This window comes from Oncorhynchus mykiss, chromosome 18, assembly GCF_057628025.1.
Source record: "Oncorhynchus mykiss isolate SJ-2025 chromosome 18, ASM5762802v1, whole genome shotgun sequence".
Lineage (NCBI taxonomy): Eukaryota > Metazoa > Chordata > Actinopteri > Salmoniformes > Salmonidae > Oncorhynchus > Oncorhynchus mykiss.
In genome coordinates this window covers 57,095,434-57,113,306 of record NC_143039.1, presented here as the reverse complement: position 1 = coordinate 57,113,306, position 17,873 = coordinate 57,095,434, and the positions used below count along the sequence as shown (strand labels likewise).

Here is a 17,873-nt window from a genome sequence, read left to right as displayed (position 1 = left end):
ACCTCCTATATGCGTGTAACACACACAGCACCATCAGCTGAAACCGTAAGCATAAAATAAGAGATTCCTCTATACAAATAAACATTCAATCAAAGCCCTTCCTCAGGTGACTATATAGGGCCACACCGAGACAGAGGTAACGTAGCAGCGGTTACCCTGATTACATCTATGCTTTTACAACATCCCCCTTAATGTCATTCAACACCTATAGTTTAGAGGAGACAAACCTCCTCTGTAGTCATTCATTCATTCATTGTCAGTTTACTTTCAACTAGATGGTTTGGAGTTTAATTAACGAGCCCTAACCCCCTTTAGAATCACCCTGTCATTTCAGGCAATAAGCACAACATTCTTCTAGATTAGTCTGCCTACAATTATAAATATATATGTTTATTTTAAATACACCCAAGGTGTAGAACAAAGCTCTCTAACCCTGTTCTTGGAAAGCTACCTTCCTGTAGGTTCACTCCAACCCCAGTTGTACCTAACCTGATTCACCTTATCAACCAGCTAATTATTAGAATCAAGTGTGCTAGATTGGGTTGGAGCAAAAACCTACAGGATGGTAGCTCTCCAGGAAGAGGGTTGGAGCAAAAACCTACAGGGTGGTAGCTCTTCAGGAAGAGGGTTGGAGCAAAAACCTACAGGATGGTAGCTCTCCAGGAAGAGGGTTGGAGAAAAAACCTACAGGATGGTAGCTCTCCAGGAAGAGGGTTGGAGAAAAAACCTACAGGATGGTAGCTCTTCAGGAAGAGATTGGAGCAAAAACCTACAGGGTGGTAGCTCTTCAGGAAGAGGGTTGGAGCAAAAACCTACAGGATGGTAGCTCTCCAGGAAGAGGGTTGGAGAAAAAACCTACAGGATGGTAGCTCTTCAGGAACAAGGTTGGAGCAAAAACCTACAAGGTGGTAGCTCTCTGGGAACAGGGTTGGAGCAGAAACCTACAGGATCGTAGCTCTCCATGAACAAGGTTGGAGCAAAAACCTACAAGGTGGTAGCTCTCTGGGAACAGGGTTGGAGAGCCATGGTGTAAGACCTAAACGAAAAGTGTAAATAATCAAATCACATTTCATATTGCACCAACGATGCAAAAATACACATCTACACAATATTTATAAAAGGTTATTCTCTAAGGGTTGTACAGTTGCAAACTTCCTACACAACACGGACATACAGAAACAAGACAAAGAAACATAATATCTTCCGCTTGTGTCTGAACGTGTGTATTCATGGTTATTACAACAGAAGCCTTTCAGCCTTACAGTACGATAACGTTGAAGTCTTAAGTATTTCCCCTCCCTCCCCTTTGATCTTGACACATTTGCTGACTACTTCAACTTGTTTGTGAAGGGAAAAGATCACGTGAAGTGAGGGGCGTGATGAGGGTTCTCTTGGAGGTCAGGGTTCATAGTTCATTAGTGTAGATGGTCGAGGTGTGTCAGGGTGGGTGGAGAAATGGGCTTTGTGGTCCACAACCACAGGCCTCAGACCCAATGTCCATGGTCATATTCATTAGGGCACACCATAGCAAAAGGTTTTGCAACGGGGGAAAAATTTACAAGCATTTATTATTGGGCAAGTTCATGTGGTACCTCCCCATCTCAGTAAATGTTCCATTTGGTGCCTAATGAATACTCCCCAGGTTCAGAACTTGGTTCTGGTCTAGTGATGGATCTTGAAGGCCAGCAGCTGCTCAGAGTGCATGTTATTAAGGGAGCGCAGTTCGGGCAGTCTGAGGAGCAGCTTGGTGAATATGGCTGACTCGTTGGTGTGGTTCTTAGTGATGAGGCCCTTCAGGTGCCGGATCAGAGTTTCCTGAAGCGCCTCCACAGAGTTCACGTTCTCAATCCCTGAGCGATCTAGAACACAAAAAACCCCGTAGAACTTTATTAGACTTGGTTCCTATACTTTTCTCTGATTACCATTCACAGATGTATGGCTCTATGACAGGAAACTGGATAGAATATGTTAGTGAGGAAGGAAACATTCACTATAATACAATGCATGCTTTCAAACAACAAACATACTTTAGATAGTTACACTAATCTCTTGGTAAGGAGCCATACAGTACCATAACAACTCACAGTATTAAGTCTGTTTCTATAGGATATAGCATCTATAGTCTAGAAGAAAGTACAGTGGGGCAAAAAACTATTTAGTCAGCCACCAATTGTGCAAGTTCTCCCACTTAAAAGGATGAGAGAGGCCTGTAATTTTCATCATAGGTACACTTCAACTATGACAGACAAAATGAGAAAAAAAATCCAGAAAATCACATTGTAGGATTTTTAATGAATTTATTTGCAAATTATGGTGGAAAATAAGTATTTGGTCAATAACAAAAGTTTCTCAATACTTTGTTATATACCCTTTGTTGGCAATGACAGAGGTCAAACGTTTTCTGTAAGTCTTCACAAGGTTTTCACACACTGTTGCTGGTATTTTGGCCCATTCCTCCATGCAGATCTCCTCTAGAGCAGTGATGTTTTGGGGCTGTTGCTGGGCAACACGGACTTTCAACTCCCTACAAAGATTTTCTATGGGGTTGAGATCTGGAGACTGGCTAGGCCACTCCAGGACCTTGAAACGCCCGGGCGGTGTGTTTGGGATCATTGTCATGCTGAAAGACCCAGCCACGTTTCATCTTCAATGCCCTTGCTGATGGAAGGAGGTTTTCACTCAAAATCTCACGATACATGGCCCCAATCATTCTTTCCTTTACACGAATCAGTCGTCCTGGTCCCTTTGCAGAAAAACAGCCCCAAAGCATGATGTTTCCACCCCCATGCTTCACAGTAGGTATGGTGTTCTTTGGATGCAACTCAGCATTCTTTGTCCTCCAAACATGACGAGTTGAGTTTTTACCAAAAAGTTATATTTTGGTTTCATCTGACCATATGACATTCTCCCAATCTTCTTATGGATCACCCAAATGCTCTCTAGCAAACTTCAGACAGGCCTGGACATGTACTGGCTTAAGCAGGGGGACACGTCTGGCACTGCAGGATTTGAGTCCCTGGCGGCGTAGTGTGTTACTGATGGTAGGCTTTGTTACTTTGGTCCCAGCTCTCTGCAGGCCATTCACTAGGTCCCCCCGTGTGGTTCTGGGATTTTTGCTCACCGTTCTTGTGATCATTTTGACCCCACGGGGTGAGATCTTGCGTGGAGCCCCAGATCGAGGGAGATTATCAGTGGTCTTGTATGTCTTGCATTTCCTAATAATTGCTCCCAGTTGATTTCTTCAAACCAAGCTGCTTACATATTGCAGATTGTCTTCCCAGCCTGGTGCAGGTCTACAATTGTGTTTCTGGTGTCCTTTGACAGCTCTTTGGTCTTGGCCATAGTGGAGTTTGGAGTGTGACTGTTTGAGGTTGTGGTCAGGTGTCTTTTATACTGATAACAAGTTCAAACAGGTGTCATTAATACAGGTAACGAGTGGAGGACAGAGGAGCCTCTTAAAGACGAAGTTACAGGTCTGTGAGAGCCAGAAATCTTGCTTGTTTGTAGGTGACCAAATACTTATTTTCCACCAGAATTTGCTAATAAATTCATTAAAAATCCTACAATGTGATTTTCTGGATTTTTTTCTCTCATTTTGTCTGTTATAGTTGAAGAGTACATATGATGAAAATTACAGGCCTCATCTTTTTAATTGGGAGAACTTGCACAATTGGTGGCTGACTAAATACTTTTTTGCCCCACTGTATATTTAAAAGGGGCAGGAAATATTAATTAAAAGGTCACGTCATGATCCTACCGGCAGAGATGAGGACAACGGTGGTGAACAGGCTCATCTCCTCCTCGCTAAGGCCGAGCCCCATCAGATTTTCACTGAAGTCCATCATGGAGGTCAGGAAGTCGCCGGCGCCCATGGCTCGTAACGCCTCCACGCTGTACTTGGTACCACCCAGGAATGTCACGGTGCGGTCTTTCACATCAAACAGCGACGCAAAACGGACCACTAGCACCTGATGAAGTGACAGCAGACACTAGGTACGTTTGGCTGGATCAACTGCATTTCCATGAGCCATATCAGTTTGTTTTTAATACTGTTTTCATTCACATACATGTGAGAAAGGGGATAAGGAGTAGAGGAGAGAAGGAGAAAAGAAGAGCCTAGGGAAGGAAGACAGAGAAAAACAATGCAATAAAAAGGTTTTAATATACTGTAAGTGAGTCTTCACCTCAAAGGTACCAGCCTTGAGCAGGCTGACCTGGTCGTGTTGGGAGAGGTCGCTAAAGCCTGGGATCCGCTTGGCAAACTCCACCACCTCCCTGACGGCCGGGGTGAAACTGTGGCTGAACTCCTCCCAGATCCCATGGCCTGACTTATGGGGATTCACATAGGGAGATGTGTTCATGGGACACAGCTGAGGATGGAGAGGGGAGAAGGAGGTACATGAAACATATCATTCATATACTTATTTAATGGTGGATAAGTCGAGTTCCCCATATACATTGTGTTATGTTAACACAATCTGAAGGTGTGAGATCAAGTATGGTGTTACACAGGGATCGAATCTTGTACTTCTATTATTTGTAGTTTATGATTTGGGGAGTGTTATACAAATGTAATCAATATATTATACAATAGATTAGCATAGATATTATATTAACTATAATATATCATATAGTCATTGTCCATCTTGGACTCACCAGATGCATCCTGTTGCCCCCGCTCCACAGTGGTCTTGTCAATCCTCCATGGGAGTTGGAGGTGGCCTGGCTAGTGCTGTTGTTGCCTCCATGGTGGGTGTAGGCTGGGAAATAGCCACTAGGGGAGCTGTTGGGCAGTCTGTCTCTGCTGTAGTGACAGTGATTCTGGGTGGGGGTGGTGGGAGTACCTCTGCTGTAGGGGCAATGGCTGGGGGTGGTGGTGTCATCCTCCTGGCAATGGTGCCTGTCAGGGCCCTGAGGCCCAGTGTTGGTGGGCCTCTCCTGAGCCTGGTCGTGGGCCTGAGTGACTGTGAATGAGGCCAGGTCATTCTGCTGGTTCTGGTTCTTCTGCTTCCAGGCCTCCTGCTGGTTCCAGTTCCTCTCCTCTATCCTCTTTCCAGTGTCACTGACACGTTGCTCCTCCCCCGGGGAGGTCGGCTGGGCATCAGCCTGGGACTGGGGGGAGGGGCTACCTTGCTTCTGATTGTACATGAAGGACTCCTGGTGGGCCTGGGTCACCGAGCCAATCCCATCCTCTGACCCGCGGTCTGAACCACTTGGAGACGCCGATATAGGGCTTCGGCTTGTATCCATGGCGACTGCAGACGCTGGGTGATGTTTGGGCTCCTCTGATTGGTTGGACCCGGGGGAAGCGGCGGGAGAGGTGGAGGAAGAGGATGAGCCTAAACCAGAGTCAACATCTTGGGGGCGGGGCTCCCCAGGGCAGGCCGGCACCTGAAGCTGATTGGCCAGGGGTGTGTTGCCGTGGAGCTGGCTGTGTAGCTGGCTGTTGTTCATCATGTTGTTCACGGCACTCTGCATCTCTAGCAGCATTCGCTGCTTCTCACGCTTTGGGATGCGGCCGAAACGCACAGCTATTAGAGGAAAGAGGTAGGAGACCAGGTTTAACCCGGGTGGACACTACACCACTTTCAAAATCCTAACACTTAACAATGTGGCACAGACGGTGGTCACACACTACAAGACTCGTCACTTTGTCGTGAGGATTCTCAATACCACGCTGTCTCGCCAAAACAATGATGTGATTAGATTTAATGTAGCTATGAGCTGTGGCTCAAAGCAGCCTCAAATGTTCAGTCATTCACACTTGCCATATAGAGTTGAAATATCTAGGAAACATTTTGAATTGAATATCATTGATTGTGAACTTCAGAGCTGTAACAATTTGACACTTTGGCTTTGGTTAAAGGCAAGTACAAACACATACTAATATTAGTTATCGCTCCTGCTACAGAGTCTACACACATTCTGGGTGACGCGAAACAACGTTTCTCACGGGCTTCTTCTCTGGCCAACTCTCATTGGTAATTACTAATCACCGTTCTCAAAATGTGTCATTTCACATCTCACACTACAAGAGCATTGCAGATTTTGTGGCGATAAAATCAAACATGTTTGAAAATAATCGGATGTCTGGAACTGCTCAAAGACGAGATCGGTAGCCTTCACATGAAACGAGCGTCGGTGACGAGATCGGTAGCCTTCACATGAAACGAGCGTCGGCGACGAGATCGGTAGCCTTCACAAGAAACGAGCGTCGGTGACGAGATCGGTAGCCTTCACAAGAAACGAGCGTCGGTGACGAGATCGGTAGCCTTCACATGAAACGAGCGTTGGTGACGCAACGATATGGGGATTTTGGCTCTGGTCTCAAAAACTTGTCTCGGCCAGCTAAATCGTGTAGTTTACACCAGGCTTTAATTACCTCCAACACCTCCTATTAAAATGGTCTTTGCTGATGGGTCTGCTAGTCTACAGATAATGATCAAATACTGTCAATCCTTGTTTAAAAATAGAACAAACCGATACTTTTCTTCATCTACTTTTTTCTCAACTACATATTTATGTAACCCACGACAACCCACGAGAACAGTAATAAACCATGTATTATTGTGACAGGAGAGGGGATGTAGTTATAGAAGGTAATAGGAACTTACAGTCCTTGGACATGCCGACCAGCAGACACTTCTTGAAGCGACACTGCTGGCAGCGGTTCCTGTTGATCCTCATGATGGCACAGCTCTCGTTCTTCAGGCACTTCTTATACTGGATGTTCTGCTGGATGCTCCGACGGAAGAAACCCTACAGACACACAGACAGATGGACACACTAGTGAGTGAGTTTGTCGGGAGACTTGCTAGTTCACAGTGCTTTGACAGCAGAACTAGGTCATTAAGAGAGGAGAGAGAGAGAGGCTGTGGTTAAAAATAAGGCAGAAGCATTCTGAGTTTGATGGTTTGACCCTGTTAGGCTACCGTCCCATTATGTCATTGCCCTTGCTCTCTCACCTTAACTATGGCATTGAGGCACAACATTGATTAGGTGTGTGTGTGTGTTTTAGTCTGTGTTCTCACCTTGCAGCCCTCACAGGCATGGACCCCATAGTGGAATCCAGATGCAATATCTCCACACACCTTACACAGCAGCACTAGGCCGTTGATTTCTGCAAAAACACAGATGCAAAACATCTCATCACCACTGATTGACGCAATGCCTCTTTAAATTAAATTCAACAGATTGTATTCATACCCAAAGCCAAGGGTCAATTACTGCAATAGTAACTGAATAGACATTCAAGTTATTGCACAGCAGAGAACCCACTCACTAGTAATGCTGCATTTTGCACTGGTCTTTGCTGTAGTATGGGCCAGTGGGAGACCTGCTGTGGTTAGGGGCGTGTCCACCACATTGCCCTGGCGACAGATGTGGGAGGAGTTGTGTGGCAGGGAAGAGGAGTTGTAGCAGTCGTTTGAGTCACTATGACATGACTCAGGGCTGGAGGAGCTGATGTATGCTATTACACCCCCTAGTGGAGAGACAGACATGATGATTAGGCTGATAATTTAATATAATTAAATAGAACACATATTATACTGTTATCTCTATGGATAGGGCTGGCTGCTGGGGTAGCAGAGGTTCAAGTTGAACAAAGAACAATGATTTTACATGACCTTATAAATAGAGAGTGTTTGAAAGGAATTTGAATTAATGTTGTTTCGGAACATTTTGCAGACCGAAGGGAAGGATCTGGAAATCGTATAGTCCAAAAAATATTCATATTTTGGGTGGGGTGTGTTGAGACTGAGCACTGCAGCAGACAGCCGAGTCTCGTGAGTGAGATCAGACAGAGCAGCGTGCGTTGTGACAACCTTTTACCAGTTGTAGGTAGGCTATTTAGATTGTCATTATGGAGACACCCATTTCCAACCCCTTTTCCAGAAAACATTAACATGTTACAACTGATGCTCATCACGAAATAACGGTGACAAAGCCCAGGAAAATGACTTTAGGCACTTGGAGCCCATTAGAAAAAGTTGCTCGGACATTGGTTTAAACTCCATTCTAATGTAGACTGATTATGGAAAACCATATCAAGCTAAAGGTTTTACGTATGCCCAGTTCTTGGGTCTCCAGCGCTGGACGAGTGGAAATTAAGTGAACTCCCTTGCGTGCTTCTGTTATAGGGAAAAATCCACAATGAAACTGACATGAAATGTGGACAATGATACAGTTGCATCTGTTGGCCATCAATCAGCCCATTCATTTCTATGCCCATGTTGGCTACTGTAGCCTACCATTTTAAACAGATTTGTTGAAATGACAATATCACTGTAGCCAATGTAAATACATTTGTTTCACTTGTGTAGTTTACCTGGAGGTGGCAAACTGATTTAATAAATAGCCTATAATTTATGTTTATTATTGTTGTTGTAGCCATGTGTTATTAAACACTGTCTGCCAAGCATAGGCCTATTCAGTTCAAAGCACCAGTCAAAAGTTTGGACCCCTACTCATTCAAGGGTTTCTCTATTTGTACTATTTTCTGCATTGTAGATAGTGAAGACATCAAAACCATGAAATAACACATATGGAATTATATAGCAACCAAAAAAAAGTGTTAAACAAATCCAAATATATTTTACAAATCCAAATATATTTTAAAGAGTTGTGTAGTGACAAGGTAGGGGTGGTGTACAGCAGATAGCCCAATTTAAAAGCTTCTTCAAGTGCAGTGCCAAAAAACATCAAGCACTATGATGAAACTGGCTCATGAGGACCGCCACAGGAAATAAAGACTTCAGCTTCAGAGGATAAGTTCATTAAAGTTACCAGCCTCAGAAATTGCATCCCAAATAAATGCTTCACAGAGTTCAAGTAACAGACATCTCCACATCAACTGTTCAGAGGAGACTGTGTATATCAGGCCTTCATGATTGAATTGCTGCAAAGAAACCACTACTAAAGGACACCAATAAGAAGAAGATACTTGCTTGGGCCAAGAAACACGAGCAATGGACTTTAGACCGGTGGAATTCTGTCCTTTAGTCTGATGAGTCCAAATTTGAGATGTTTGGTGAGAGTATCTGAACGGATGATCTCTGCAGGTGTGATTCCAACTGTGAAGCATGGAGGTGGTGTGATGGTGTGGGAGTGCTTTACAATAATTAATGAGCCATGAATGAGCCAAGACGGGGATGATTAGGTGGCAATGATGGTATGAAGGCCAGATTGGCAATTTAGCCGGGTCACCGGGGTTAACACCCCTACTCTTACGATAAGTGCCATGGGATCTTTAGTGACCACAGAGAGTCAGGACACCCGTTTAACGTCCCAACCCGAAAGATGGCACCCTACTACACAAGGCAATGTCCCCAATGACTGCCCTGGGGCTATGGGATATTTGTTTTAGACTAGGAAAGGATGCCTCCTACTGACCCTCCAACACCACTTCCAGCAGCATCTGGTCTCCCATACACAGACCAACCCTGCTTAGCTTCAGAAGCAAGGGTAGTATGCTGCTGGCCTTCTTAGGTTGTTAGAAGTTAATTTGAGATTCCTTCTTAATTTGCTCGATAAAGTTATGGAAAAAGGGTTTATTGGCTAAATGTGGCAGCTCTCTTGCTGAGAAAAACATTTTTTAGCTAGTTTTTAGGCCTCGTGGGCAGGTTGAGTTGTCTTTGGGCAAGAAATTTCAAATAGACCTGGCAACCCTGTGCAGAGGGGCTCTCAGCCAGGAAGAGAGGCCGACCACCCGCCCAGTCTAACCGCTCTGTTTTATCACCCCCCTTTTTTCAGATCAGGCTGACCTCGTTTCTCTTCCTACATTCTGGTTAGATAACACCCCTGTTACCTAATGCCAGTTTCAGCATGGTGCGTGGAGAATAGCCTGGCTACACTTCAACTCACACGGCTCAAGAGGGAAGCTCATCGTCATTCAATCAAGAAGCAGGGTCAGGGCCAACATTGCCAGATTGCTTCATGAAGCAAGCGATTAATGCCTGCCAAATGTTGCGTGGCCCTTATAGTACTAAATTAAATGTAATTTGTCACATGCGCCGAATATAACAGGTGTAGTAGACCTTACAGTCAAATGCTTACTTACAAGCCCTTAACCAACAACGCAGTTTTAAGAAAATACCTCAAAATGTAAGCGATAAGAATAACAAATAATTAAAGAGCAGCAGTAAATAACAATAGTGGGGCTATATACAGGGGGTAGCGGTACAGAGTCAATGTAATTGATGTGTTCATGAGTTGGTCGTCTGTAAGTTCCTTGTTGATTACAGAAGTTTCAGCAAATTCTAAAATAATCTCAATTGCCACAGCTGCCCTCTTTTCAACATTCATAAAGCACAAGAAATCCCATAGCAAACACATTCCAAATAAGGGTGACTTACATTATGAATAGATGATTAGGTTGTGAAACTCTTGGCCAATCAATTATAATTTTACTAGACTGACGAAGTTCATTTTTGGAACCCGCCCCTACCTGGAACGGACATGTTTTCCCGAGAAACCCAGTGGTAGAAAACTGGGTCAGTTTACATTGCTGCAACCCTATAACTGCATGCAGTTTCACGTGTATCCACACCAACTCGCAGTGCATTATCTTTGGCAGAATTATGCAATATTTACGTCACAGCACTTCTCCACCAACCAGAGGACGCAAGGGGGCATTTAAAGAAGGAAGTATACACGTCACAGCGCCCCTCAGCCAATCAGAGAGATCGTATACAGAGTCGCACATGGCTAACGACCCGTGCATGTGAGAAAAGGGACCTGCAACACTGTTCCAGCATACCGATACTAAAATAACAACACCTTCAATGGCACTCCTAACCCACTTTAACACAGTTTTAATTAAGGCTCATTACAGTAAGAAAAATCTAACATGTATGAGCAGTTCACTGTAATACATTTAGCTTATGTTTTAATTCAAAACATCACAAAACTCTTCAAAATTCTGACAAGTAGCATGTTAAAGTTGTATAATTAATCTAGGTTGTGGTCTAATGAAATACACTATCAAGATGCAAAGTCAAACGGTTAAACTGTAGACACTAAAATAGGCTAGAGGCCTACACATACATCTTTCTAAACGTATTGAGCAGAATATGATCGTTTTACCTGCTTTTGTAGATTCCATGTGATCTGACTTCTGAAATCCCCCTATTTGGACCTTTAGTCTGATGACGTGTTTCTTATCTTGTTTTCACCAACTTTTTACGTCACTGGATGATGTTTTCGATCAATGAATTGAAGCGTTCAGAAAATAGTCGGCAAATGCACGTAGGCCTACTAGTTTCAGAGATGACAGCAATCGCTCAACAGCAACTGTTGCTAATCAGATTGATTTCCCGTCGTGATAGTTGACGATCACAAACGTTCCAAACAATTGACGTAAACTAAACTGTATCCGTTTGGTTGAAAACACGCCCCGAATCAAACAATAGATTGTAGCCAATTGTTTCGCTACAGAATGAATCGAACGTTCGGAATCCCGTATATTTTTCTTTTTCGTAGAGCGCTCAAAAAAGCTGTCCGTCTGATGTCTCTTTTCTGAAGGCTAAAGATATGCCTAAGCATATTAATAGCTATAGCATACAAATTTGTATTTTCTCGAAGGAAACGATAGCGCTGATAGCAAAGAGTAGAACGTTATTATTCGCTGGAAGACGGTTCCGAGTTGAGCTCTCGACTCGAGCTGCTATTCTTCTTCTTTGGTGGGGTTTATCGGCGGTTGGCATCAAACGTTTTGGTGCATTACCGCCATCTACTGTACTGGAGTGTGGGCCAGAGACAGGGAGAAACTCGAATCAAATTGTATTGGTCACATACACATGGTTAGTAGATGTTAATGCGAGTGTAGCGAAATGCTTGGGCTTCTAGTTCCGACGATGCAGTAATATCTAACAAGTAATATAACAAATTCACAAAACTACCTTATACACACAAATGTAAAGGGGTGAATAAGAATATGTACATATAAATATATGGATGAGCAATGGCCATGCGGCACAGGCAAGATGCAGATGGTATAGAACGGTATATACATAGGAGATGAATAATGTAGGATATGTAAACATTATTAAAGTGGTGTATTTAAAGTGACACCTTTATTAAGTCCATTTATTAAATTGGCCAGAGATTGAGTCTGTATAATGGCAGCAGCCTCTCTATGTTAGTGATGGCAGTTTAACAGTCTGATGGCCTTGAGATAGAAGCTATTTTTTACTCTCTCGGTCCCAGCTTTGATGCACCTGTACTGACCTCGCCTTCTGGATGATAGCGGGGTGAACAGGCAGTGGCTCGGGTGGTTGTTGTCCTTGATGATCTTTTTGGCCTTCCTGTGACATCGGGTGCTGTAGGTGTCCTGGAGGGCCGGTAGTTGGCCCCCGTGATGCGTTGTGCAGACCGTACTACCCTCTGGAGAGCCTTGCGGTTGAGGGCGGTGCAGTTGCCGTACCAGGCAGTGATACAACCCGACAGGATGCTCTCAATTGTGCATCTGTAAATGTTTGTGAGTGTTTCTTCACCCTCCTGAGGTTGAAGACACGCTGTTGGGCCTTCTTTACCACGCTGTCTGTCTGGGTGGACCATTTCAGTTTGTCCGTGATGTGTACGCTGAGGAACTTAAATCTTTCCACCTCCTCCACTACTGTCCTGTCGATGGGGGGTGCTCCCTCTGCTGTTTCCTGAAGTCCACGATCATCTCCTTTATTTTGTTGACGTTGAGTGAGAGGTTATTTTCCTGACACCACACTCCGAGGGCTCTCACCTCCTCCCTGTAGGCCGTCTCGTCGTTGTTGGTAATCAAGCCTACCACTGTAGTGTCATCTGCAAACTTGATGATTGAGTTGGAAGCGTGCATGGCCACGCAGTCATGGGTGAACAGGGAGTACAGGAGAGGGCTGAGAACGCACCGTTGTGGGGCCCTAGTGTTGAGGATCAGCGGGGTGGAGATGTTGTTTCCTACCTTCACCACTTGGGGGGGGCGGCCCGTCAGAAAGTCCAGGATCCAGTTGCATAGGGCGGGGTGCCGACCCAGGGTCTCGAACTTAATTACGAGTTTGGAGGGTACTATGGTGTTAAATGCTGAGCTGAAGTCAATGAACAGTATTCTTACATAGGTATTCCTCTTGTCCAGATGGGATAGGGCAGAGTGCAGTGTGATGGCGTTTGCACCGTCAGTGGACCTATTGGGGTGGTAAGCAAATTGGAGTGGGTCTAGGGTATCAGGTAGGGTGGAGGTGATATGATCCTTGACTAGTCTCTCAAAGCACTTCATGATGACAGAAGTGGGTGCAATGGGACGATAGTAATTTAGTTCAGTTACCTTAGTTTCTTGCAAACAGGAACAATGGTGGCCATCTTGAAGCATGTGGGGACAACCGACTGGGATAGGGATTGATTGAATATGTCCGTAAACACACCAGCCAGCTGGTCTGCGCATGCCCTGAGGACATGGCTAGGGATGCCGTCTGGGCCGGCAGCCTTGCAAGGGTTAACATGTTTAAATGTTTAATCACTTTGGCCAGGGAGAAGGAGAGCCCACAGGCTTTGGTAGCGGGCCGTGTCAGTGGCACTGTATTGTCCTCAAATCGAGCAAATAAATTGTCTGGGAGCAAGACGCCGATGTCCGTGACGGGGCTGGTTTTCTTTTTGAAATCCGTGATTGACTGTAGACCCTGCCACATATGTCTCGTGTTTGAGCCGTTGAATTGCGACTCTACTTTGTCCCTATACTGACACTTTGCTTGTTTGATTGCCTTGCAGAGGGAACAGCTACACTGTTGTAATTGGTCATATTTCCAATCGCCTTGCCATGATTAAAAGCAGTGGTTCAGCTTTCAGTTTTGCGCGAATGCTGCCATCAATCCACAGTTTCTGGTTAGGAAAGGTTTTAATAGTCACAGTGGGTACGACATCTCTGATGCACTTGCTAATAAACTCGCACACCGAGTCAGCGTACACATCAATGTTGTTGTCTGAGGCTATCTGGAACATATCCCTGTCCACGTGATCGAAGCAATCTTGAAGCGTGGAATCCGATTGGTCAGGCCAGCGTTGGATAGACCTGAGCACGGGCGTTTCCTGTTTTAGATTCTGTCTATAGGTCGGGAGCAACAAAATGGAGTCATGGTCAGATTTGCCGAAGTCAGGGCAGGGGAGGGCTTCGTATGCATTGCGGAAGTTAGAGTAGCAATGATCCAGAATGCTACCAGCTCGTGTCGCGCATTCGATATGCTGATAGAATTTAGGAAGCCTTGTTCTCAGTTTAGCTTTGTTAAAATCTCCAGATACAATAAATGCAGCCCCAGGATGTATGGTTTCCAGTTTCCAGAGTCCAGTGAATTACGGCTGTGATTATAATCAAAGAGAATTTTCTTGGAAGATAATGCGATCGGCATTTGATTGTAAGGAATTCTAGGTCAGGTGAACAAAAGGACTTGAGTTCCTGTATGTTGTTGTAATTACACCATGAGTTGTCAATCATAAGGCATACACCCCCACCTTTCTTCTTACCAGAGATGTTTCTGTTTCGGCGCGATGCATGAAGAAACCAGGTGGCTGTACCGACTGACAACATATCCTGAGTGAGCCATGTTTCCTTGAAACAGAGAATGTCATAATCTCTGGCACCAAATCCTACCTGCCAGCACTGTTGCTCTTAATTTTTAAATATTTTTTATATTTGAGACTATACTACTCAATACAGTCTTTACTCTAATTTCCTGTACCCCTTTCTCCCTCATACTAGATCTCAGCCTCTCTTTGCCCACCTTGTACATGCTCCACGCCATGTTTCCTGGCAATAATCACACTTTCCTGTTGGATGCTTTCCTATCACATTTAAGGTCTTATTCAACTAGCCTACACTCTCACTGTGGTCTAAATTTAAACATTTAGGGCAGATAGGCAATGTTAGGAGAAAGGGGATCCTCATGTTCAAGAGGTGAGGCAGAGGCCAAAGAGAGGGGAGGCAACGTGAGGGCAGAAACATTCAGAATGACACACACACATAACAGCTTGTTTTTTAAATTCAGGAACAAGGGCAAAATGTAGATATTTGGGTGTAGGTCTGCATGTGTTTGAAACACATGCATCTAAGTAGACATCGCATCAAGCAAATCACAGCTATCACAGATGAGATCTGTACACTAGTGTTTTCATATAGCTAACCAAGGAGAAAAAATATGAAGCAGTTGTCCTGTGTGACATCAATGAAATAGAGTAGTTATGTTACCTTATCCTCTGTTCCTGAATCCATGTACTTTGGTTGAACGGAGATGAACCACATTTATCCAGCAGTACCGCCTGTCTCAGAACAGGTCAAACTGACTCTGACATGAGCTGTTTCACCATATCTCTCACACACTTCCTTGTCATAGTTGTCGACAAGAATGTGTCTACCTAGCTTTTCAACCAAGGTCAGTACAAGAACGAGGAGAGACATTTAAGTAGAATGAAGACATTCGACAACTCTCAGAGGACAATGGACGTTCACTTCAAATACAACAGTAACACATTGATTTGATTAAGAGAATATGAAGTTCGTTTTGCAGATTTTCTGCATCATTTGTCTGACAGACATGGTAATCACTACCCCACCGTACCAAGCAGCCTTCATGGGTTTGGTGCAGCCATATCCCAAGGCAGACCTGTCCTGACCAGCTCCCATTCCCCTGGTTTCTTCTGCTACCACCCTGAAAAAAATAGAGAACAGAGAAGCCCATGCCTTCCTCACCCATTCTCCAGTTTCGGTGGAATTTTGGTCACCAGGTCACAGATCATGGTCGACCTAAACACTGCCGTCCTCTTTCCCCATCTAAATGTGTGTAATAACAATGGGCCTGGCAGAAATGTGAGAAAGTTCTATAAATGACCATTGTTCTCTAACTCAACCCCCTTGCTGCTCTAGTGTTTGAGTCCTTCCAGACAGTGTATAGTCTTTGAAGTATTGTCTTTACTTAGAACGGAGTAATGGTGCAACAGAAGATTAAGGGGGCGGGCAGTACTTCATATTGTTACTTTACTATTTAGCTGTAAACTTGTGCTTTACGTTGAGCAGACTAATGTGTTATTTAAGGTGTTTTTAGTCTAACTTACAATTTTTCCAGTTGAGATGTTATAATTAATCTGGCACTTAGCCCATCAGTATACTACACCATACATTGTCAGTTGAGTGAAAAATATATTTTATCAAATGAGAAAACTATGCTTTCTTCAGATTTTCCCTTCTGACCTGGGACTCAAACCAGCCATCCTCCAGATCACATCAAACTCATTCCACAGAGGGCCAAGTTTTGAACTTGATTAAGGTCACTAATTAGTAAGGAACCCCTAACCTGGTTGTTTAGGTCTTAAGTGCAAGAAAAACCTGTACACTCAGCCCCCAGTGAAATAAGTTTGACACTCCTGCTCCAGATGCTGTTCCACTTCTTCAACTTCTCGGTTGGGGGAGAAGCTATCGTCCTGTAGGCTCACTCCAACCCCGTTCCTGGAGAGCTATCGTCCTGTAGGCTCACTCCAACCCCGTTCCTGGAGAGCTATCGTCCTGTAGGTTCACTCCAACCCCGTTCCTGGAGAGCTATCGTCCTGTAGGCTCACTCCAACCCCGTTCCTGGAGAGCTATCGTCCTGTAGGCTCACTCCAACCCCGTTCCTGGAGAGCTATCGTCCTGTAGGCTCACTCCAACCCCGTTCATGGAGAGCTATAGTCCTGTAGGTTCACTCCAACCCCGTTCATGGAGAGCTATAGTCCTGTAGGTTCACGCCAACCCCGTTCCTGGAGAGCTATCGTCCTGTAGGTTCACTCCAACCCCGTTCCTGGAGAGCTATCGTCCTGTAGGCTCACTCCAACCCCGTTCCTGGAGAGCTATCGTCCTGTAGGCTCACTCCAACCCCGTTCCTGGAGAGCTATCGTCCTGTAGGCTCACTCCAACCCCGTTCATGGAGAGCTATAGTCCTGTAGGTTCACTACAACCCCGTTCATGGAGAGCTATAGTCCTGTAGGTTCACTCCAACCCCGTTCCTGGAGAGCTATCGTCCTGTAGGTTCACTCCAACCCGTTGTAAGCAACCCGATAATTAGATGTGCTAGACCAGTTGGAGAAAACTTACAGGACAACAGCTCTCCAGGAACAGGGGTTGAGCCCTGTTCTGACAGTATTTCCTAAACTCAGTCCTGCCCCCCACTGCACGTTTTGGTTTTTGCCCTAAAATTACATAGCCGATTCAAATTAAATCTAGCTTTGATTATTTTAAATCAGGCATTTAGTGCTAGGGCAAACACCAAAACGCACACCTAGGGGAGGACCCAGGACAGTTTGAGAAACTCTGCGCCTGCCATATCAGACCTAAATAGATAACTTTTATATGTGACCTTTCCTGGTGATCCTGGACTGTAGACACTCAACACCAAGAGTAGTTTCACTGTTTGACTAGTGGTCCTTAGTGCCAACAGTCAACCCCCAGGTTACTTAAACTATTATCCCCAAAAACACATTGTTAAACCATTCCCAGAGCCCTCAGACTTAAAGCCAGTTCCACTGCATTCCCCCCCTATCCAGGGACTGACTGGGACACCAGGTGGGTACAATTTATCAAGTAGAACGGAAACCCAGCCAGCAGGCTCCGGACTCCGGAGTTGAATGACCTAGATGTTATGACAAATAACCCCTCCAATGTAAACCACTGTAGACACTGGTTCAGATCAGTTACACTCACTGCCATATTGATCAATAGTTATGACAGGGTGAATTTCTATAAACCACATTTCACAAGTCAGAAAATGCTAGTCCGTCAGCTTCGCATATCCTATTTACTAACCACTATCTATATCCCTTTATCGCCAAAGACATCAAATGGCAGCTTCTACACCCAAAATGATTCAATCTTACACACCACACCAATA

At 44.6% G+C, this 17,873-nt stretch overlaps 1 protein-coding gene across 2 annotated transcripts; it reads right to left on the bottom strand.

The window, feature by feature from the left end:
• Window positions 1-1,197: 1,197 nt before the first annotated feature.
• nr1d2b (nuclear receptor subfamily 1, group D, member 2b) lies at window positions 1,198-11,706 on the bottom strand. 2 transcript variants are annotated; one of them, XM_021572314.3, is made up of 8 exons: window positions 11,086-11,706; window positions 7,283-7,483; window positions 7,032-7,120; window positions 6,615-6,759; window positions 4,657-5,531; window positions 4,185-4,370; window positions 3,758-3,968; window positions 1,198-1,859 (listed from the first exon to the last, which is right to left on the bottom strand). In XM_021572314.3, the coding sequence occupies exons 1-8, from the start codon at window positions 11,102-11,104 to the stop codon at window positions 1,663-1,665; spliced, it is 1,923 nt and encodes a 640-aa protein (XP_021427989.2). In that variant the 5' UTR covers window positions 11,105-11,706; the 3' UTR covers window positions 1,198-1,662. The 2 variants fall into 2 exon arrangements, with proteins under 2 accessions (XP_021427989.2, XP_021427990.2); XM_021572315.3 differs by having other exon boundaries at window positions 10,356-11,089.
• Between the last annotated feature and the right edge of the window lie 6,167 nt (window positions 11,707-17,873).